Genomic DNA, 23,556 nt, shown 5'->3' with positions numbered 1-23,556 from the left:
TTTTTGCATTTTAGTAGCTTCGACCCAGGGAGTGAAATCCGGGCAGGTTGTTATAGCTACCCAAATCCACAGGGGTCCCCCCTGTCTATTTAAACCCCCTAAATCTTCCTTCCCCTTTTTAAAACTACATTTTATCCCTTGGCTTGTGGGCCAACGTGCCCCCTAATGAGTATTAAAACACTATCTCCTTGCAATTAGCTCATTCCTGACTTCACGCTCCTGATTGACAGAACAAGCCAAAGCATCAGAATTCTCCCTTTGGCAATAAGTGCTGATTGGGTCCTTTTTAAGAGAGCTACTTCAAACTTTTTTTTTCTTTTTTTTTTTTTTTTTTTTTTTTTTTTTTTTTTTTTTTTTGCCTTCAGTGTCTTGGCTGAGAGAAGAGTTTTTTACCTCTCTGAGATTTTTTTTTTCCTTGAGAGTAGTAGAGGAAGCAAGAGAGGATTTACCTGGTCGGGTTGAGTTCACTTCATTTGACTTTTTTTTTAAATTATTGTTATTATTATTATTATTAAAATAATCATCCTGCCTCAGAAGAAAGGAAGGTTTTTGGCAACTCTGGTTAAAAAAAAAAAAAAAAGAAAGACAACTTTTCATCAATGGCCTCTTTTGGATATTTCCTGTTTCTTTGTGGGTTGAGTCAGGCTCTGTCAAGTTACCCAATCTGGTGGTAAGTTTTATTCTTCTTCTTTTTTTTTTCGCTCATTTTCATTTATTTTTCCCCTCCTCTGTTTTCTCGGCAACCCCTGCGCTTAAGATGACTTGAAATTCTCCTTTCGTTGCCACTCAGCTAAAGAGGTGGGATTGTTCCAGCGCCAGCAAGTTCTTAGAACCTGCATTTCACCTCTTTTATTTATGCATTCACTTTGTTTATTTTGACTGGGTTATACCTGATCTCTCCTTCTCCTACTGTAAAAGAGAGAGAGCGAGAGGGAGCGATCGGAAAGTTTTGTTGTTTCTTTTTTTTTTTTTTTTTGGAGTGCTTTGATCCTCTCCTGTGAAGAACAAAAGGCGCTGCCTGAATTAAAGAGATAATGATACAAGTTGACATGAGCATTTCAAGGTGATTTCGAGCTAGTCAGGTGGAAGGAAAAGGGGGAAAGGAGGAAAACTTTCGGGTGTTTTTTTTCCCCCCTTTCGCTTTAAGGAATATTTAGGGGTGAAGAAAAATAAAATAAGGAATGGGGTGACGGGGGGAACGGGAARGAAGAGAAAGGAGGTGAAGGCTCARCAACCTGGGCTGTGGGAAGGCAGAGCGGGGAGCGGGGACGGGGCTGGCGGAGAAGCGCCCGGCGCAAAATCCGCGGCTKCTGCGCGCCCCTTCCCGCGGGATGCGGCGCTTGCTGGGGGGTCGCCGCTCCCGGCTCTTCGCCCTCTCCGCGCTTTGCRCCCTACGCCTTTAAGAGCTTTTTCTCTCCCGCTCCCCCACAAAAAGCAAATGGTGCTGGGCAAGGCATGTAACTGCACGATCTGCTCTAATTACCCCGCGGAGGTAATTGGGCTCAGGGAAGCCCTAGCGCAGGGAAGCTCCTGCTCCGCGGGGTTGCGCGGGCTGAGCCGGGGGGCTGCCGAGGGGCTCCGCGGCCGCGCTGCCAACAGCTCCGAAGCGGCCCCCCCCCCCCCAAACAAAAAAAAAATCATCGCCGTCCTCCTAATTAATTTTTAAAGTGCGTTTAATCCTTGCTCCCCCCACGCGGGATCCGCGGGCCCCCCCTGCCCGGCGGTGCCGAGGTGAGGGTGTTGAAGGCAGCAGCCTCTCCAACTATTTCAGGTATGTCTGAAAGCAGGGAATTCGTTGGGATGGGAGAAAAAGCAATAAAATGCAAATGTGTTCTTGGGAAGACAGGCAGCGAGAGCACCTGGACGGGAGTCATTAAAAAGCAATCTTTTATTCCCAGCCACCATCTAACTTATAATTAGAAACTCTGCTTGCATTCCTGATTGGAGAAGGAAACGCATTCCTCTAATACCGACATAAATATTCGCTTGTCACCCGGCGAGGGGAACGCGGCCCCTGCCCCCCGGTCCCCCCTGTCCCCCCGGTCCCCTCTGTCCCCTGTCCCCGCGCCGCTCCCGGAGCTGCGGCAGCCGCGGCTGTCCGAGGGGAAAAGGCTGGAAAAAGGAGCTGGAAAGAGGGGCCGGAGGTCTCTTTCCAGACCGGGGCATCAGGTGTGTGCGCGGGGGAGGCGGTGGCGACACTCCGGGCTTTGGGGCTGCTTTTTCCCTGTCCTTCCCCGGTGCCAGGCAGCGGTTTCAGACGTTTCTTTCGCGAAGAGAAACCCCCCTTAGGCCATGGAAATGCAAAGGAGGGTTTGATTGGGGTGGGGGAGTCGCAGGAGAGGCCGGGAGCTGTTACATTGGCTGCCTAAATTCCCCCTCGCCCTCCCACCCCTTTCCCTCTTTATTTTATCCCCAACCTTTCCCTCTTTATTTATCCTCAAGCAAGATATRAACCCGCGGCCACCCCGGTGGCTGGAGATGGGGAGCAGTCCTGGAAATGTGGCAATCAGGCCTGGAGGGTGGCACGGGGTCCCCGGGATGAACATCCATCCCAATAACGGGAGGGAAGTTCCTTTACTCCTAGGCCGGCACGGATGCTCCCAAATTTAGCAAATTGCTCGTGCTGCTTTGTTTCATTTAAATTTAATTTTGTACTGTTCTTTTGTGTTGTTGTTGTTGTTGTTTTGCTTTTTGGAAAAGAGGAGCAGGAATTTGTCAGTCTGGTCATGCAAGCAGCAAACATCCCATCCCAGCTACCTCTGTTTAAAGCCTCCCCTGTATCAGCTCACGGTGATTTGAGTATTTACAGCAGAAAATCTGTCATTTCCCACCCCCAAATCGTGCCCCCTCCCCACTAATCGCTTCTAATTAAAGCATCAGCTCATCCTGAAGCACACAGGGCTGTGGGTATTTGCACTCGGAGAAAATCTGTGCAAAAGCAGAGGCTGAGAAATTCTATTTTCCCGCAGGTTTTGGTTAATTATTGTCCCAAAATTAGGGGAAATATAAAGTATGTGTCTGTCAGGGGGAGCAAATKAACTTGTGCCTGTTGCTGTAAGTTCTGTCTGTCTCTCACAGCTTCTTTTTTGGCTGAGCTCTTAAAATTTCTGTCCCCACCATGGCATAGGGGCACCTGTTTAAGTCAGGCCGAGCAGATTCCCTCATTCCTGGGACCTTTGGAAAAAGTTTAGTGGAGGAAAAAGGAAAAGATCCCCTGGAGCAGCAAAGCTCCCGGGCTCCGTCCACTTCCTTTCAGTGGGGATGGTGGGGGAAGGCCCCGTGAGTTTCTTAAAACCAGCAAATAATGAATTTAAAGGCTGGGATAAGAGAGGCTTTGAAAAGAATGGTTTAAAAGTAATAAATGAAAGAAGAGGGGCTGCTTCCCCTTGAAACTGATGAGCCAAGTTTTGGGGATGCACTGGTGGGATTTATTGTGCCACAGGAGCTCCAGTGCAGTGCAGCACTGAGCTGTTCAACCTGAAGCAGCTCCTGGTAGCAGCAGCAGGGCTCTCCCACACTCAGGGGCCAGATTAACAGCAAAAAATCAGATGCTTTTTGGGTTTTGCTTTTTTTGTTTTTTTAAAAGTTGTTAGAGCTGTTCATTTCTTGGTTTGTTTAAAAAAAAAAAAAAAAAAAAAAAAAAAGAAAAAATATTGGAATGAGTGAAGAAAGACTGAGGGAATTCCGAAACAGAATTGATGGCTAAGGGAGGATTAAATGTAACCTGTTCCCTGTCCTGTGGGAGCCTGGGGTCCATGTGGAGTCATAGGAGCAGCATGAACAAAATTAAAACTTCTTCCAGCTGACTTGCACTGCCTTGACCTTCTCCACATGGCATAGAAAAAAGTATTTAATTTTATTTATTTTATTTTTTAATCAGTGCTAAGTGCCCTGACTTGGTSTGAACACAGCCAGTGGGCAGAAATGATTCAGAAGGGAGGAGGGTTGGATTCAGGAGGGAAAAAAAMCAGCAATAAAAATTAAYACAGAGTTTCCAYGCTGGGAATCTTAACCYCCTGCAGCCCAGGATGCTGCTCATGGTGGAGATGATCCCAGGAGAGGCTCTCTGGGCTGAGTTGGAAGTGCAGGGAGACCCTTTTTCTGTGAGAAAATTTAACTCAAATGTYGTTTTTCCCTGTCTGTGAGGCAGCTTGGGATGTGTGAGGTTAGATTGTGTGCCTGGAGAGGGACTGGAAGAGGATGTCTGATGGAGTAACCGGGATGGGCTAGGATTTGATGTGGTGGCATTGTTCTGGGCATCAATGCCTGTCCTTTCGTCTGTCCTGTCCCCTCGCACTGATGGCACACCCCAAGTGGGGTGGGATGGATGGGATCAGCCCCAYGAAAAACTGGGCAGGGAGAGGAGCTGTAATCACCAATATCAGAGTGAACAGCTCCTGGAAATGGCAGGCTGCTCTTTGGGAGAGGATGGGAGGGATGTGAGGATGTGTGTGGAAACATTTCCATGCCTGTAGCCTGGCTGTGCTCCTCTGCCCCAGCACTGGCCACCGCAGCTCCATCGATTTACTCATCCATGGAGGATAAATCGGGCAAAGCTGTGGTGCTCTGCAGGATCCCCGCTCCATGAGTGCTGGGGATAAGGATCTAACAGACCTTTCCACCTGTATTTTCTGTGATTCGGGAACTCTCAGTGCTTGGGAGTGGGGTGGGAGTGAGCCCTGCCAGCCCCGGTGCAGCAGCCGAGCCTGTCCCTGCTCCRTGGCAGCACAGGATGAGCTCCTGGCTGCTGCTCTGCTCCAGGGCTCTCCTGGGATTTGTTTCCCTCCATGTGGATGGAACAGCTCCCATTTCAAAGTGAGTGAAAGCCAGGCCAGGTCCTGCATCCCGTGAGAAACCCAATCCTTCKCTCACTTCAAATCCTGCAGAACCAAACTGAGCCCTGGCAGGCTGYACTCCTGGGAAAGCAAAGCTTGGCTTGGCAGAGCAAGGGATGAGCGTGCCTGGTTAGCCAGGAGGGAGGCAGAGCCCTGGAAGGTCACCTGAGGGACAGCCTGAGCCACGGGTGCTGGCACCAGGGCTCCCAAAGTGATCTCCAGAGCTCAGAGGGATGAACTGCATCTCCCCTCTTCTCTGCTCAACTGGCTGGGCTTGAGGGGTGGAMATCTCCCAGGTGCTGGAATTCATCTCCTCCCTGCTGGAGCAGGCTGTGGTGTGATGTGAAAGCCCATCAGCTGTAATCCCTCTGCATCCACCCCTGTCCCAAGGCCTGGGAATTGCCTTTATGTACCTGGATCCATGTGTCTGACACAGCTCTTTTATCCCAGGCAGGATATCATCACAGAGTTATGGTTTAGGCTCCTCTCAGATACCCACTCTTTCCCCAGTCTGGATTTTCTGGATTTGGGGTGGGTGATTTGCACCCAGGCAGCAGTGGAGTAGAGGGAAAAGGGTCAAAGGGATCTGTCTGTGTAGATCTAAGTGGTAAAACCCATTTCGTGCAGAGGATGCCGTGTGCCACAGGGAAGGGGAATCATTTCCCATCTCCATTTTTGTGTGGGATTGAAGGAACAGACTCTGGTGGTGTTTGTGCTGTTCCTGGTGTAGTCCATCCATGGAGGGCCTGCTCTGGTGAGATTAAATGACTGGACCAAGATCACCCTGGGAGGTTTGTTTGCAGCAGGAACTGAAAWTTTTGCAAGGTCTTACCAAGAAGTCCCTGTTTCAAACACGGGGAGAGCTGGGACTTTCCCAGAGAGCCCGTTRTGTGCTAAAGAAAATCCCTAATCCCTCATCCACTCAGATTTCAAACTCATGTTATTAAATTGTGTTGTTGTGCTACCTATTAATTGATTTTTCCCTTCCCATTTTTAAGAGGACTTTATTAGATTAATTACCCTGAAAACCAGCAACTAGATATTCCAAACGTTGGCTGAAGGAATTGCATCCAACACAMAGCCTTTCCTAACTAAGATAMGGAAAAATGAATAATTGTTCTCCCCAGCTGTTTCCAGGTAACCCTGGAGGTGAAACCTGGCCTTTACAGACATTTGAACATCTCTGAAAATTCTCACTGGAAAAGTTCTGGGGTCTTAGAATAGTTTGGGCTGGAAGGAACCTTTTAAAGGTCATCTAATCCTGCAGTGAGCAGGAGCATCTTCAACCAGAATAGCTGGGATTGAGGGATGGCAATTGCATCGTTTTCTGTTGGCCAAAAAAGACTTTTTGACCATTTCTTCTGAAGATTCAGGCTGGAGGAGCCTCGATTTTTACTGAGGAGGTGTCTTCTAGAAAAGAAAGTCAAGGGGAAATCAGGCTGGGTCACTGCAGTCTCCATCCCAAACCTGTGGGATCCCTTTCCTGCTCGCATCCCACTTCCTTCCCACTCAGCACCAGCCCCGCGGCAGCGCTGCTGCTTTTCCAGTCCCTGCACCAATTCCTGCATCGCTGGTGCAAAGCAGGAGGGGAAGGAGATTATTCCATGTTAGACATCGTCGAGGTGCAAAACTTTCTCCTTGTCATGCACGGGAGCGCAGGAAAATCCCAGCGGGACAAGCAGGGGTTGGYGATGCTCGGCTTTGCCCTCGCTCAGTTCCTCGATTGCGTGATTCCCAGAGCCCGAACGCATTTCAAAGGGCTTTATTGGCCGTAATGACAGCGCTTAGCAGGCGTTGCACAAGTGGGGAATCCCTGACTCAGGATGGATGCTCCTTTTGGGGTTGCACCGCGGGGCTGTTCCCGGCACRGAGCCGCCTGCAGTGGGGATGGACCGGTCCCGCCGACAGCCGWGGTGAAATTCCCTCCCCCCAGCGGGACTGGACCCGTGCTCGTGCCCTGGGTCCCAAAAAAAACCCTGTGGGGATGAAGAGTGGCTGGAAAGAGGCGGGGAGCGGTATGAGTGAGGTCCTGGGTGGGAAGGGGAAGGTTCCAAAGAGGCACCTGCTGACTTGTGGCGATGTGAAGCTTGGTGATTTCTGCCCAGACCCGYGGTGGGTGGTACTGGGGTTAAACCCCCTGAAATGTAATGAAAAGGAGGGGGAAATGGCAGGGGGAGAAGTGTTGGCCAGAGAGCAAATGTCCTGTCTGTGTCCTGAGCCAAGGCTGGACTGGAGTGTGCCCAGCCTAAAAGAGCTCCCTAAACCAATCTGGAACCACCAGAGACAAAGATCCAGGGCTGGGATGGTTCAGTGGGGCTTAATCCTGAAAGAAGAGCAGCACTCAGAGAGCAGCTTTCCTGTGGTGAATCCATCGGGGCTTTGCTGGATCAGGCCTAGGGCCTTAACTGTCTATCTAGGGCCAACTGTTTCCATCTATCCCGTGCCACTCGTGGTGCTTTTCTCCCCTCCTGCCCCTTTAAAAGCAGAAAGATTTAAGTCCTGTTGTCATCCTAGCACAACCTGTAAAAAGTCATCAGTTCACTCCAAATTCTACTGGAACTTGCCAAAAACACGGGGAGGAAAGGAGAACCGCTGCATTAACTCGCGGGTTCTGAACTCCTAACATAGGGCACGGCTTTTGAAAGCAGCCGGGGAGCCGGGGGAGAGCTCTCTGCATCACAAAGGTGATGTTTGTCCCTCTTCCTGGTTTGTCACCTGCATATTCACAGCCCCCTTCCCATCYGGGTGTTGCTGCTGCCCAGAGGGAGCTTTGCATTTGTAGAGGCTGGGCCATCAAAGAGGTTCAAGGTGCCTTTGGTCCCCTCCTCACCACAGTTTCTGGCGTTAAAGTGGCCAGTTATGCTTTTTTATGGGTGAGGATTATTAGCAGAGATGCTGCTGCTCTTTCCCAAGGTGGATATTCCTTCTCCTCCTTGGTGTGAAATGCTTTTCTCCTGCTGCGTCTTTGCACTGTCAGGCTTCACCAAGGTCACATCAGAGCACGTGGGTTGGCTCCCTTCTCACATCACCGGCTTTGCAAGGGATTCCAGGTGCCTRGGATGGTCATTTCTCCTCTCCCATGGGGCTCTGTAGGCTCAAAGTGTGTTGGAGAAGGCTCAGAGAGTGCCTCARGGGCTCCTCATGGCTCAGACCCTCACATTTCCAGCCTGGCCTCGTGTTCATCACAGGTTTGGGAGATTTCCTCATTGCCAGGCACCATTCCCAGTATTTRTATTTTAAATATGCCTTCCTGGAATGACTTCTAGCCCACAAATGGAAATGTCCATGTTCCCATCAGGAGCCCTTGCACAGGTTCTACCRCCAGGTGAGACAAGATGCTTGGTGACATCCTGATTGTCCTCAGAGGTCTGGCAGGGGTTGTGCTAGATCCACCAGTGACCTGCTCCTTTTTTAAGCTGTAGATGGAGGCCAATCCCAATCAGGAAAATCCCAGAGCATCATTCCATATCCATCTGCAGGCACCCGAGCAAAGCCCCAAGGTGGAATTCACTTTACCTATCACTTGTCTGCAATTTTGGTGTCTCCATCCAAGCCAGGGGCTCTTGACTCCTTTTTTGAGGAGAAATGGGCACCTTCTCATGGTGTAACTCAGGTGTGTGCCTGCTGGAATCCTCTGTGGAGGAGYTGAGGACACCAGTGTCATCCAGGTTTAGTCAGGTTATACCCAACACAAAAGTCTTTGCACACTTCCTATTTCCTAGCAGCTAAAAGCCATAAATCCTGTTGGCTGGCATAATTTCACATGACTCTAATCCAGCCATGGATTTTTTTATCCATAATTTCCCTCTATTTTATAATCTGTTCAGCGCCCAGCTCTCCCTGGTTCCTTGGAATGGGTGCAGCCATGTTCCTGCTGTTGCAGGAACGTTCGTGACATCCAGGCTGGTACAAAAACCTCCAGGCCACCCCTGTCCTCAGCAAATTTATTTTTTGTCTTGTCTCAGCCCAGCTGCTGGAAGCCTCAGCAGTTTGARTGTTTTTCAGATTCCTCTGTAACATTTTAAATCCTGCCTTTAATCCAGAGAGTAAACGCCTCTTCCTCGTGCTCTCAGACACATCCAGAGTCCCCCACCACAGCCACAAGTCATCACCCCAAGATTGTGGTAGAACTTTATCTCCAAACTTCTTAAAGAGAGGTGTGAAGTGGTTTCCCTGTGGCCCTGTCCTGACAGTTATCTTGGCAGAGGGACACAGTCACAGATGTTTCTGCATTTCAAGGATTCCTCGGATTTTGTTTTGCTTTCATTTGCCTGAAATCAAACCCTTTTCCTTTTTTCCTGCTTTATGCCTCTTAATTTCACTTCCCATGTTTGCATTTCYTCTACATCTCTGCTGGAAGAAGCAGTTTTGTGGCAAAAGGCTGGCCCAAGTTTTCAGGGAAATCGCTKTTATCCGACAGAATTCCCAAGACTTTTGTAGGATGGAGCGGGGAGAAAAGGCAGAGTCCATTTCCCATTACCTCAGGTTTAATTTGTGTAATTTTCAGCCCTGTGGAACCAATCCCAGGGGCAGAGCAGGAGCTCCCTGTGCTTCCAGAGGGGCTCACCTTGTCTAATAGAGATATTTCCCCGGGGTGGGACGGCACCAATGGAACTCCTTGAACAGTTGCCAAGCCTCCCATTCAGTTTGTCCCTCTGTCCCCAYAAGGACAACAATGGGGCCTGTTGCTAGACAGTGCTGTGTGGCATGACAGAAAACAACCCTAAATCCTCAGCAGGCTCAGGGACACACTTAAGGGAGAATTCCTTTTTATTTTCATGAGCCTGCTGCAGCTGGGAAGAAATGGGACAGTCTGGACAGGTAGGACTCCATCCAAAACCCTGAGAATGTCAGGGGAATAYCATTGAGCATCGGATAAGATTTGTAGAATTTACTGGGAGACCCACAGTTCCTCCAYAAAAATCTGGTTAATACTGTTTTTTGGGAGATCCACATTTGGTTTCTATCCCTCCTAGAGGGAGAATCTTCCTGAACCTTTTACAGTCAAGTTTCCTTTAGAGTTAGTGGTGAGAGGTGAGGTGCAGCTCATCTGACACCTGTCAGATATTTATTTTGGGGTGGAATTAATGCCATACCAGCTGTGCCAGTTTCCCAACCACTGCCTGGAGGAGGATCCTGGATGGCTGGAGCAAAGATATCTCCCTTTAGATAGGTCAATTTTGGCTTTGAATATGCTCTTAAGCATTTTATGCCACTCCTGGGCATTTTATGGTCTACATAGACACAGGAGTGCTGAAAAAGGATATTTTCGTTGGAAGACCCTTCCCTGGGCATCTTTAGTGACCAAACTACCTTTAAAAACCCTTCACTTGAAGTGCTGGTGTTCCTTTCCACAGGTGTGGAAGAACTGAGCAATAATCCCATCTCTCAGAAGGGCATTTGAAGGGAATTCTTGTGAGGTTTCAATTTCTTGTGTGTTCTGGGAACAGCCATGGAGATGAATTTGGTGTGAAATGAGTGATGCAGACCAGGAGAGCTGGGTACCACACTGATCCTGCGTGTCCCAGGAATGCTGCCTCTCCTTGTGGCTGGATTTGGGATCAGGGTGAGGAGACTCTGTGGACAGTGTCCATCTGTGGATCACAGAACCACAGAATCCCAGAATGGTTTGGGTTGGAARGGACCTCAGAGCCCGCCCAGTTCCACCCCCTGCCATGGGCAGGGACACCTCCCACCATCCCAGGTTGCTCAGAACCCCTTCCAACCTTTGCATGTTGATACATCCCCTTGTTTTCCTGCAGTGAAGGGTTCAGGCAGTGGGAAGCTCAGCCTCTCCCCTTCCCCAGCTGGCTGGAACAAAGTGTGCTGATTTTTTAAATCCATAGAGAAAGGAGCTGGCAGCCCAATCTGCAGGCCCCGAGAGCTGCTCTGCCGCAGCGTTAGCAGGGCTGTGGGTGGGTCATCCCCTGGAAAGATTYSCYRCTGGAACTGCCCAGCCAAAACAAGRGGCTGMGTGGGGAAGGACAGGAGGGAAGTGCAGGGCTACTTAGACACAAAATTTGTTTTTAATGCCTCAGACTTATCRATGGCATCGCTGCAAATGTGATCAATTAGCTGGTTTTATCGAGCTGCCCCTTGTCAGGGGTTGCAATGACAGGCCCATGAATATTCTCAGCTCATTCTGAGCATCAGGAAAAGTGGATTAGCTCTGTTGCTGTTTTTTGAAGTGCTTATTTCCTCTCACATGCTGCAGGGAGAGCAGACTTCAGGCAGCACAGATTTAGCTGCCTAACTCTAGGACACCTTGGGTTAACTAAGATCCATCCCGCTGTGGGCTTGCAAAAATAGGTGTAACAGCTTCCAGCACCGTTAAATCCAGAAATCCCCTCATCCATCCACACGTGCTCCAGGCTGGATTAAATCYGCCTAAATGGGAGTCGTGAAGAAGTCATGGATATAAGCAGTAGCTAACACTGAGTCACTGCTAGCAGGAATATCATCTGGAGAAGGAAGGAGCTTAGAGGATCACAGCTTTTTCCTAGCAGGATGGGTCATGGATATTAGTGGATGGATTGCAAAACCTCAAAGTCACTTGCGACACAAGACCGAGGGCACAGAGGGAACTGGGCTTTGCCTGGGAGAGGACCAGGCCCAGACAGATGGGGCAAACAGAGTTGAAAGAGAAGAGATAAGACACATTAGCAGTTGATTGGRCATCAGACAGGGAAATGCTAATTCAGTGGCCACTGAAACCCTTGGTGCAGCTTGCCCAGAGGGGTGTGGGCAGTCTGTGATCCAAAGGAACATCGAGTCCGTTTGTCCGGCTGACTCAAGGTGCAGTCTYGGTCTCCTGGTGAATGAAAGGGTCAAGCTCAGCCCAAAACAAGATGGGGTGTCCCCAGCACAGCTTCATGACAGGTCCACCAAAATTGCAGCTGTCCTGTTGATTGGAAGAGTCTCCRGATTCTAACAGAGAAACCAGTTCAGGATTTGTACAAACTGGYCTGATTTTACAGCTGTGGGTACCTTGGTGGTGTCTGCCAGCAGCAGTGASAGCRGTGGTGGCTCCTGCTGCCCCTGACMCTGGCACCCAGAAWAAATTGAGGARTTCTGTCCTGCCRACAGGSTCCAGACACAGGGGAGAGCAGGCCCTTGTTGGATTCTTGCATGCAGAYCCYAGTTTTGGCAGCTCTGRTGCCAGAAGGGCAGGGCAATATGCAAAACCATGATTATCTAATGAATTGTAGGCTTTTTGATTAACTGGAGGAAAAGATAATCCAGGAGCTAAAACACATCCTTGGGACACCTCTGGCCATATTTCTTCTCTGCCCTTCACAAGCCTAAACAGCCTGGGGACCTGGACAGAGAGAACAAGAAAGCTGGAAAATGAGAGTTTCCTACAGGCTGTGGCAGAGACAGCTGCCCACATCCCATTCCAGGGGACAGTGTGGGGTCGCTGAGCAGAGCCAGGAGGAGAAGTTATGCCAGAGTTACCTCTGACCCAYGGTTTAAAAAAGCACCAAACCATTTTTGGGTGAGGATAAGAGTTAGGGCAGCTGGTCACGTGTGAGTCAGCGTGGCAGAGACCAYGAGTGAGGAGTTTAGGATTGTTCTTACGCACTGCAGGCCTGCTGAGCTGGGCTCATCACCCTCTGCCTCAGAGCTGCTCATCCCTTCCCAGGGAGTCATCCAAGCTCCCTTTGCAGGCCAGGAGTGAGGGCTGGCACTTCCTGGCCGTGACYCACCAGCCCTATCAATGTCAATCTCTGGAGGAAAAGGATCTCTCTGTTGGGGATCAGCAGAACCAAGATGACCAGCTGGGAGCCTGACTCCTGCATGAACATAGTCAGTGCCCATCATGCCCAAATCCTTACACTCCTCCTGCCCTCAGTTCCCATGGACAAGGAATTTGTGTTTCTGCAGAAGTCYCTCCTTTTTTGGTTCTATGGTGTTTCAATGCAAAGGCTGATTCAAGAAAAGTGCTCTTGCAGAAGCACCATTTGTAAAAGATTCAGTCATCGGGACTGATTTTTTGTAACCAACAGTGAACTGCCCAGTGGATGCACCTTGACAGAGACCACCCTCAAGGCCAATCACAACTCTGAAATCATGGTTCTGAAATTGTGGTTCTGAAATCGTGGTTCTGAAATTGTGGTTCTGAAATCATGACTCTGAAATCGTGATTCTGAAATCATGATTCTGAAATTGTGGTTCTGAAATCCCTGCAGCAGGACTCCTGTTGTCTCCTGAGCTCCACGTTTTCGTGACTCTGCTGACCTTGCTGATAAGATCTGTATGAATTTATTCATACCCTTGTGCTGTCTGGTCCTGGAATTCCCAGACTGTTTCTGTTACTGCGAATGAGGAAGAGCTGGGTTTATCTCAAATTTCCTTGATCTTAGAGATGTCAGGAAAGGTGCCTGGGATTTCCTTTGATGCAGAAGAGCACAGTGGCATCAGTATGGTGGAAGAGTGAGGAAACTGATAYGAACTCTGAACTGACTGAATTTCAGGTCTCTGCATAGGTTTTGTTATTAAACTCTCTGGGTGCTCAGCAAGGCATGAACTTAGCCTTGRGCACTGCTGTGCTAAGTTAGACTTTATTATTAATCTTAGGAAAGAATAGCTGGAGAGACCTCAGGTGTAATTTTCAGCCATGCTGACCTTTTTTCTGTGAATTTCAGGCCTTCACAAAGTGTTTTTATGCAGACCTGTGACTCCTGGTGTAAAGGAACTGAGGGGGACCCAGGTTGGGGGCAAGGAGGGGCTCATGGAAGGGCTCTCAGATCATCTTCTGCTCTGATCCATCTCTCAAAACTTGTTTCTACACCGTCCAAGGCTTAAGCAATCCCGCTGCCTGCTTGTCCCCATAATGACATTTAAACCTCTTAGCCCAATGAGCTTCATTTGGCAGAGGTTCTGAAATTACTGGATATCCACAAATCTCACAAGAATGGGCAGTTAAAAAGGATATAAATGTGAGCAGTGTGTGTACATCCATGGTCCCTGGACATCCTAAATCCAGACAGAGGAGCCAGTGCTCACCAGTTTCAGGGCCCACAGAGCAACTCCTTGTTCTACTTCTTGTTTTCTTCAATTCCTCTTCTGTTTCATGGAATTACAGAGCCCAGAATGGTTTGGGTTKGAAGGGACCTTTGAAGTCATCCAGTTCCAGCCCCCTGGGACAGCCAAGGATGTCCTTCACTGCTTCARGTCACTCAATCCAGCCTGACCTTGGACACTTCCAGGGAYRGGGCATCCACAGCTGATCCAGTGCTTCACCCCTCTCTGAGTAAAGAACTTCCTCCTYATATCTCATTTAAATCTCTCCTCATTTAGTTAAAACTGTTTCCCTTGTCTTATCCCTATCTGCCCGTGTAAAAAATRCCCCTCTCTCTTTTTTTACAAGCTYCCTTTAGTTGCTGGAATTRCAATGAGGTCCCAGTTCTYCAGCCTGAACAATCCCAGCTCYCCCAGSCYKCCTTTGTAGGGTGGTTGCTCCAGCCCTCTGATGGTCAGAGGGTTTCTTCCCCTTTCTTCCTTCTCTTTCTGAGGTGGAAATCTTTCTGATTTATGGGAGGAAGGAGAGCATGGAGCGAGTGGGCCATGCCAGGAATCTCTTCATTGCTTTGTGTGGCTGAGGAAGAGTTGAAGYGAAGGAACTTCATTTAATTTTAAGGAGAATGGACTCCAATGCTTTGGAGCTCCATGGTTCCCTGTCACAGCTGCGTGTCACCCACTTCCCTCATGGATTGGTGCTGAACACATCCTAGAAAAGCCCAGTGAACACTTCCTTTGATGATTCTTTGGAGAGAAGAAGCGTTTATTATGAAGGAAGGTAGCTTAATACACATACGATACATACACCTGTGTGTATATGGATAGACAGGTAGATCACAGATCCCTTTTCTCAGCTTTGGCTTCTGCTCCAAAGCCAGCTGGAACTCACAGAGAATCTTCCTTTGGCTGTCACAGGCTTTGGGAAACCTATTTCTCTTGTGTCTTGGACTCAGAGTTTCTTTAGGAACCCACAGGTTGCTTCACACTTGATTCTGGGCCAGGAAAGTGCTGCTTTGGAGCAATTCCTTTGTCTCACATCTTGAGACTCTGAGTCCTTTAGGTCTTTATCCTTCCAGTTGCTTCACACTTTGATTCTGGGCCAGGAAAGCGCCGTGTTCACTTTGTGTTTATCCTTAAACACSGGGGCAGTTCTGTTCGTTTTCTGTGCTGGGGCACCGGGCTGGGTCGCAGGGGTTGAGATGGAGCCTGGGAGAGTCTTTCCTGCACCGGGCTGATGCACAGCTCATTATTATCCACGCTATCAGGGACATGCAGTAATAATGTATGGAAATTACAGGCATATCTCGGTCCCATCTCCCCTATCCCATCGCAGCAGGGAGAAGGAGCCCAGTTAAGGCTTGTACATATCTGACAACGTGCAGCARAACTTGGCTTGGGGCTGCATGGGGTTTTGGGGCATGCAAAGGCAGAATTGCAGAACTCTGGTGTGAATCCTTCAGGACTCCCCAAATCCGTCCATTACGCGTATCCTGATCTGCACCCAGCTCTCAGGTATCGGGGTGCCGAGAGCTCCGAGCTCTGGAGGTTCCTGGTTGGATCCCCAGAGCAGGCCAAGCCTCAATCAATGTGAATAATTGATTTGGTGGTTCTGGGGGACGGCATCATCCACTAGCCAGGGCGTGCTGCTGAGATTTGGGGAACTGGGTTCAAAACCCTACTCAGAACGGAGTGGAGGGAGCTGGCGGGGCTCATTTTCCCGTCCCGTGGGCAGGTGCTGACTCCGAGGATAAAGGGGACATTGTGTCCTCCAACCCTGCTTTGGGAATGGCACCCAGTAGGGGCTGGGCACCTGCACAAATTACCACGAGCTAAGTTAGGGTGTGAACTCATCAGATGCCAGTTTTTCTGTGGTAACTGCCCGTGTGAATGCTCTTTCCCTGCAATAAACACGAGATGGTTCATATTTACCAGGGGGTAAGAACGTTCACATGGGTGTTCACATGGCTCACACCCTGGTTTGACTCCCAGTAACTTGGGCCDGTGCCTCTAACCTCAGTACCCTTGAAAAGCCATCCTGAAAAACAAAAATCAAACCCCTCTGCTTTACATAAACCACAGTTTTGCCATTTCTCCATTTCAAATTGCAATTATTTCAGCTCACCTTTGGTTTGCCAGAAAGGATTTGCTGAGATTGACTCCACTGCACTGTTTTGGCAGGGAATTTGAGGTCCTTGAGGTCCTTGAGGTCCTGGTGGCCAGGATCAGCCAACAAGGGCAGATAATCTACAGACACCACACAAGCTTTGCTTGCCTCATAGTAAGAGACCTTCTGGGCACTGTCAGAATATTAATATTGTTGTTTCTCACAGCCAGCTCCCGAGCCCTGAAGAGATTTAAACGTGTGGAGATACGAAGTCAGGCATGTAAAATGCTCTTTAGCCAGCGGAGGAAGGGTGGTGTAGTTGTGGGGTGAGCAGTGCTCCCAGGTTGCCTTGAGGTCACCGGGTGCTTTTCCAACTGCTTCCCATAAACCTGGGAAATGGCCACCAAGTGTTCTGAAGGAAAGACTTTGATTTTCTGAAGGAAAGACCTCGATTTCATTTCTTGGAGTAGTGGTCTGTGGGTCTTCCAGGGGTGTAGAGATAGAAACCTTGCCTAGAAGCCGGCTGAGCATAACTGCATGAGCCTGAGGACAGAGCAAGGGAAAATGACCTTAAAATATTCCAAGAACTGGACTGGATGTTCCAGTCCAAAAAAAAAAAAAAAATACCCAGAAAACTAACAACCCACTTGCTTATGAGCTGAGACTTTGTCTCACGATGATCCCAAAGGCTGACTCAAGTTATCTGAGGCATCTCCTTTCAGGTGAGATGGGGAAGGTTCAGTTCATCCTGGAGAAGTGTTCCACTTCCCCAACTGGGGACAGCTCTGTGGTGAAAGCAGGGTTTTCTTGGGATGTCTGAGCACCTCTCCTGTCTCCAAGCACACCAGGAGCTGTATCTGTGCTCTGGTGGGTGACAGAACCTCCCCTGAGAGGCTTCTGGACCAAATTCACTCAATTTTAGCCAAGTAACRCTCAACTATCTGAGCCTACCATCTTAGAAAGTTGGGCACTTTTGAGGGCGATTCATCCTTCCTGAGATTGGGATCTTTCTAGTGGATGTGATGAATCACTGTCTGGAGTTGCCTATCTTTCTCCATCCACTCTAGAAACAGCCCAAACACCTCCCTTTTAGACAGGTAAAGTTGGGAGGGATGACTGGGTGCCTGAACACCCCACAAATATCATTGATGTGATGCCAGTTGGTGTCTGGGAGGCTTTTATCCCTATTTTAAGAGAGGCTGATGAGAAACCCAAAGTGTTTGTCAGGTCCTTGACCTTCCTTGTTGGTTTTGCCTGGAGAAAAGAGGTGAAAGGCCTAAACCTTCTCTGGTGCAACCAGCAAAACCTCCAGTTTAAACAAAAATACTTTTCAAAAGAATTTTTCCAGGCAACATTTGCAGAGTTAGTACAAGGATTCAGGATTGTCACCGTTAATAACAAAGGGTATTTTGGGGCTTTTATTTYTGGGCTGAAAGTGGCATCTGGCTGATGAAGACCAGTGTTAAGATTCATGCAAGGAAATGATGTTCCACAAACATCCTGTGCAGGGCACTTCCAGAATTTTTTTTCTAGAGCAGCTGGTTCTGGCCACTCTAGGACAGGGTTGCTGACCTCGGGTCTGCTAATTCACAGGTTTTTTTTTGTGACTGGAGCAGTGTTAGCAGCCTGGTATAACCCATTTATGGCTGTGATGGGGACAACCAAGACTTTGCACAGAAAACAGAAGCAATTTTTCATCCCTGCACCCCTCAGAGGGCAGCCCATGGTTTATGACTGGCTTGGTAGAACTTTGACAGTGATTTGGAGAAATATTGAGCTGCCATCASTGTTTGTTAACTACAGAATCATAGACATAATTGAGCCATGGAAGGGATTTAATTGGAAGGAGTCTTAAAGATCATCCCATTCCACCCCAGCCACGGGCAGGGACACCTTCCACTGTCCCAGGCTGCTCCAAGCCCCAATGCCCAACCTGGCCTTGGACACTGCCAGGGATCCAAGGGCAGCCACAGCTACTCTGGGCAATCTGTTCCAATACCTCACCACCCTCACAGCCAAGAATTTCTTCCCAATATCTAATCTAAATATCCTTTAGTTTAAAGCCATGCTGAGAGGTGATTTAAAAGCCTTTCCCTCTGAACTGGCTGTTGGATATTTTTTGTGTGTGTCCATGGCTCAGGAAAAGGATTCCATCCATCATGGCAAACTTTTGTCACCCAAAATTTAAAACCTAATCCAGTTTACAGCTTCCATGTAGAACCCTTTTTTAGGGACTAACTTCCCCAGAGGGCAATTCAACCCCAYCTATGTATTTTAGGTTTTCTTCTGTGGCCCTGATGATTCTGTTATGAGGTCAGAGAGGGTTTGGGTGATATCATTAACTGAATTCCTAACTTTTAGGTGTTCCAGAGAGATTAGATGAACTCCATTGAGCRSTGGTTTCTGCCAGGAGCATGTGTGAAATTCCAGTCCTGATGAATCCAGAGGGATTTTTTTTTCAAATCTATTGAAGTCCTGCAGCCTTGAGAACCTGTTTAAGGCTGGAATGGTGTGAGCAGGCACAGCCCCATAGCCTGGAGGTTGGGGACAGCAGGTGACAAATGTCACACTAATGGTATTACAGCACCAGGATGAGCCCTGAGTTTGGGGTGGCTGAGGAGGCTGCGGGGCTGAGAAGTTTGCTAGTACCTGCACATCCTCYCAAAACCTAATTGTGCTAATCCTCCAGCAGCCCTGACTGCAGGGAACTTTCTAACCATGCTCTGGAAGCTTCMTTCTTGCTCTGCCCTGCTGCAGACCTCTCCAGTGAGAAACCTTCCAACTGCAGATGGATTTCATAAGAGCAAACCTCGTGTTTCATTAGGCTTTTAATGGATGTGTGCTCAACCTGGAAATGGGGAGGTTCCCCAGAACATCCCGAGCAAATGAGGGATGTCTTCACAACTCATGTGGTCTCCAGTGACCTCCAGAGTTCCATGGCAATTTATTTCTATGATGATTATTGTTATAAGAAAAGTGATTACAACTGAGTTTCTAAGCTGACAGTCATTTTCAGCTCTGCAAAATTTGAACAGAATTGACCTCATTTTTCTCTGATTGAAACATTCATCTATTTTCCTGTAGCTCCACAAGGTCTGAACACATTTCCCTTTGCTTTCCTGGTCTTGGCATCGTGTTTCCCCTGGGATTTAAGGAACTCCTTCATTTGTTGGTGCAGTGCAATCCGTGCCTTGTTCAGGAAGTCAGAGGGAATGGTGGGAGTAGCCAGCTCAGGTCTTTAGCCTAACACTGGTCCATTTTTCCAGAGCTATCTTATACACAGAGAGCTTGATCCCAGAGGTGTCTGGGATCCCCTGCAGTCCTGGATATGAAAGATTGAATTGCCAAATATTCTGTGTATGGGGGATTCAGCAGAGGGAGAATTAGCCCTGCTGGACATTTTTGTATCCATGTATTCGTGTATGTGTGTTTCAGGCTGTAAACTGAGTCTCATCCCGSRAAGTTCCAGCATTAGTGATTGATAYTTTGACCYGTTTGAAARYGGGTCTGGGATAGAAAGRTCTGYAGRCTCCTTTTTTAGGATTGCAATGAAGATTCCACTACATTTTCCCCCTGCTCACCCAAAAAAATTTGGMTTAAATGCATCTTTGGGAAGAGCTTTGAGCTGAGATCTTGAAGCTGTCAACAGGGTAAGAGAATCCATCCTTTTTCGTTTGATGGATTTGTCCAGCTGGGGATTCATCAGCTTCACCATCCTGCAGGTCTCCTTCTGGGCTGAATTTAACTGGTTTTAGTGAACCATTACTGGTTCTCATTTCAYCTCCATATTGGAAAAACCCCACTTGTCAGGCTGGGAGCTTATAATTCCRAAAGCACTTGGAGTAAATAATTTCCAGAGTGTCCTATGGACCTTATGGATCACTGTATGTCTGGGAAGGAAGCATTCCTGTGTTCTGCCCCAGGCTGGTGAGGTAAGGAGGACTCTGCTCAAGGTCATGACGCTGCTGATCACGTCTGTCTGACGTGAGCACATGGCAGAGGTGGGATGGGAGAGTGAAATTCTCAGTGTCTCTCTTTGAAAGTTGTCTCTTCTAACAACAAAGAGATTGTGTTTGTGACTCAGACCTGACTGGACTATCACAGTATCTATGACTGGTGACATTAATTTATTRTTTCCTGCCTCAGAAGCAAAAGTCCTATTAAACCACCTAAAAATTATTTACTTTGTGAGAAATAAATGCTTTTTATTGTTTTCTATTTGGCATGACTGTTRCAAGGGATGGTGGCTGCTTCTGGTGAAAGGGATTTGCAGCTCTTGATACAAGTGGCTCTTAATGATTTAAGCTGGAAAAATATTCAGGAATTTAGAGGTTTTTTATTGTTAACACCATTAGATTTGTACAAAATGGAGGGGTTTGGAGCAGTACTGATGTCCACCATGCCGTGGCACCTCCCAGCTTGGAGGGGCATCGCTGTGACCTCTCCCTCTCCTCGACACAACTTTCAGCCAATTTTGTACTGCCCGGGGCTTCAGGAGAAATTAGAATGCAGGTCTAAGGGTTCCCCTGAGTGTGGAAGTTCTAGCAAATTAAACTCCTGATCGAGTTTCTGCGGTGCAACAAGTTACCACACATCAGCTGACCCTTGGTAGCTGTCTGTGCGCTCACSGCTCGCCTGCAGCAAGGCGGGTAATTAGACTTCGCTTACCCACAATAAAAAAGGGTTAATTTAAATCACGTTCGCCAGCATTTGCTGTAGGCTAGGGATTCACATGTGTAGGATTGCTGTGGGTCAGCCAGCGCTAGGCAGTAATTTGAGCTCCGTTTGCTTGACCATGAGACTGAGCCCCCAGCGGAGACGGGGATCGATCGTGCGGCGGCGTCTGAGCGCCGATTCCTTCAGGACGGGCTCCAGGACATCCATGTTCAGAAATCTGCAACAGAGACATCTTCTCTATCCAGAGGCATCTTCTTCTGCCTTCTCTGGTCGATAAGGAGGAGAAGTGGGTGATTGCAGGGAGATACCATTCTCACCCTGAAGATGTTAAATGGGGTGAAAGCACACTGAGATGTGCCCTTAAATGGTGTTTCTCTGTTTTCTTAATTGCTGAGAGGGAAAGCTGGGTGGCTTGCTAGGATGGAGACCACTCCACGCCTGCTGGAGGTCATCAGCTGGACAAATGGATCAATTTCAATTTTGTCAATCAATTTTGTCACAGATGATAAGGATCTTGTGCCATCCGAGGAGCCTCCATCTGCCTCTCCAAAGGGCTCAGGTCTCCCAAAGATCCCATATCAGACCTGCCAATCCCACAGATCTCAGAATCCATGGCTGAAATATGGAGCACCCTCCAAAAAAAAAACCGACTTCCTTTGGGATGTTTGAGGTAGATCATTCAAATGCCACTGACTGTTTGTATTTTGGGGTTTGTGAGGAGTAGGTAGGGATATGCTTCCACTCCCGTTGCTCTGTGATGGTGTCCCATGTAGGTAAATCATTAGTGATTTCTGTACRTTTTATAGGTGTTTGTGATGACTCAGAGAACTGGAAATTCTCTGCAGGGTGCAATTCCTGCCTTCATGTGAGCCAAAATCATGGAACTGGTCAAGTTCCAAGGCACTGAGTGCACAGGAGATGAATGAAGAGGCTTTGAGCTGTGGAAATAATGACCCAAGCGTTTATTTACTCTTTTAAATCAGTATCTTTCATTGGCCTGCACAATGCTGCGAGTTTCCTTTCCCTATCCCAGACAGCCCTTTCCATAATCTCACTTTTAGGATTCCTAATTTCTTGTACAATCCTAAACAGGGAAAAGAAGGAGGACTTTAGTCCTGTGGAAATAGTGAATTTCCAAGTGGAGCAGTGATAGCTCTCATTGAGAGTTTGATACATTTGGCTAAATGTAGATTAATTTGTAATTAAAGCCATTTGAGATTTCCCTCTGCTGGAATCCCTCTGCTGCTCCAGAAGGATGCAGCTCTCCCATAGGTCCCACATTATATTGTCTTGTGTAAGTATGTCATAGAAGGGTTTTCACATGGAAATATTTAGGTAATTGAATGGATTCCTGGGCTTCAGAATATTTTCATTTGGCTTTCTGCACTATCAGTACCTAGACAGTGATCCAAGTCAGTGGGGATTTAATGTAGTAGTGCATGCAGGAGGGTKTAGGGTCAACCAAGGGGATGTTTTGTGCCACCTGAGGAATCCACATGCTTTAGGGAGGCAGGCTGGAGCCAGGTGGGTGCTGGWAAGCACCTGAAATGGCACTCAACACACCTGTGCTCGAGCAGTCAAATTCCAGCCTGAGAATTCAACGTGTGATAAACCAAGGGAAAAAAATAAACTATCCAGAGAATTTCAAGCAGGCACATACAGTTTGTCCCAAAAGGCAGCTGTTGGGAGGTTTGCTTTGGAATGTCTGCCTCCTGAGTAAAAGTGGGGTTATGTAAAGAAAGGTCGGCTAAATTGTGTGCAGCAATGGAGATTTATCCTCGGAGCAATGGGAATGATGGGAATGATGGCTCAGGGCTGTGTTTGCATGGCTACAGAATTCTTGATCATCACAGGGAGTAGTTGATCGTGGAGACAGTGGGATGAAATACAGAATCAGAGAATTCTAGATGTWAARGGGTTGGAATGGACCTTAAGGGTTATCTTTCAGTCCCAATTCCTCCCACCAGGGGCAGGGACAGCTCCCACCAGGGCAGGTTGCTCAAGGCCTTATCCARGCTGGCCATGAACACTGCCRGGRCTGGGGCCACAACCTCCMTGGGCAMCCTGAAARTACRAAAGRATGAACTATCCTCTGGTGCTTTGGTTCAGCTAATTTGGATCAGGCTGAACCAATGTTCAGGGGAGTGGAAATCCACTTTGATGTGTGGAGGTGAAGGAAGACCACAGTTCCCAGACACCAGGAGCTTACTACCAGTCACTAACCTTAAATTGGCTTTAAGTAGTTCTCACTTTCAAGGGTAATCGAGTAGTGCTGATTTAGATCTTGGTCTGATTATTGTTGGAGGAGAAAATGGAGATGTTTGTCTTACCTAGAAGGATAAGTCGTGGCGTTACACGGGATAATCTTCAATTTGCTACCAGAAGCAGCTGTGCTCAAGACAGGCGGGTTATCAAAGCACTGAGCTTCCTTCATGACAAAAAAATGCATCATCTCCAGGTGACTGCAGACTGAGGGCCTGACACGTCCACAGCCCTCAGCAGCACCCCAACACCTGAGCACGACCTCAGTTTAATCCAGTGTCAAGGGCAAAGGAAGAGATTTAAGGMTCCCCGCCTCGGTGGAGGCTCGGAGCACACGCACGGACAGTTGCGGCAGCTCCGCTGGCAGGCAGCAACTTGTGAATTACTTGATCTCATTCATTGTGTGCCAATGCCTCGCTTCTCCTCACCTTGGTGAGTAAACAGAGGCAGGCAGAGCCCTCCCCGTGTGCGAGCAGTGTTGCCACGCCAACGCGCACAACTCCGCGGATCCACGGCCGGGATGGGCTCTGCACGGGCACGCAGCCCTCAGCCCCAGTGAGAAATGAGAGGTGACAGGCCAGCAGGACCCAGAGTGACAAATGAGAGGTGACAGGCCAGCAGGACCCACGGCAGTTGGCGTTCCGAGCCCAGCCATGG

General features: G+C 48.4%; 1 protein-coding gene across 1 annotated transcript in view; it reads left to right on the top strand.

Annotated features, from left to right (window-relative positions):
- Positions 1-374: 374 nt before the first annotated feature.
- The window catches only part of LOC130585875 (protein Wnt-3a-like), a gene marked incomplete at its 3' end in the record, with an annotated part of 47,476 nt that continues 24,294 nt past the window's right edge, over positions 375-23,556 (top strand). Inside the window, exon 1 of the mRNA XM_057386543.1 lies at positions 375-670. Coding sequence (XP_057242526.1) covers positions 600-670 — 71 coding nt within the window. The remainder of the gene's footprint in view (positions 671-23,556) is intronic.

This window comes from Malurus melanocephalus, unplaced genomic scaffold (assembly GCF_030028575.1).
Source record: "Malurus melanocephalus ecotype Western Australia unplaced genomic scaffold, MMel_1.1 scaffold_987, whole genome shotgun sequence".
Taxonomy (NCBI): domain Eukaryota; kingdom Metazoa; phylum Chordata; class Aves; order Passeriformes; family Maluridae; genus Malurus; species Malurus melanocephalus.
Note: the sequence above shows the minus strand (reverse complement) of the source record. Positions and strands in the feature narration are given on the sequence as shown.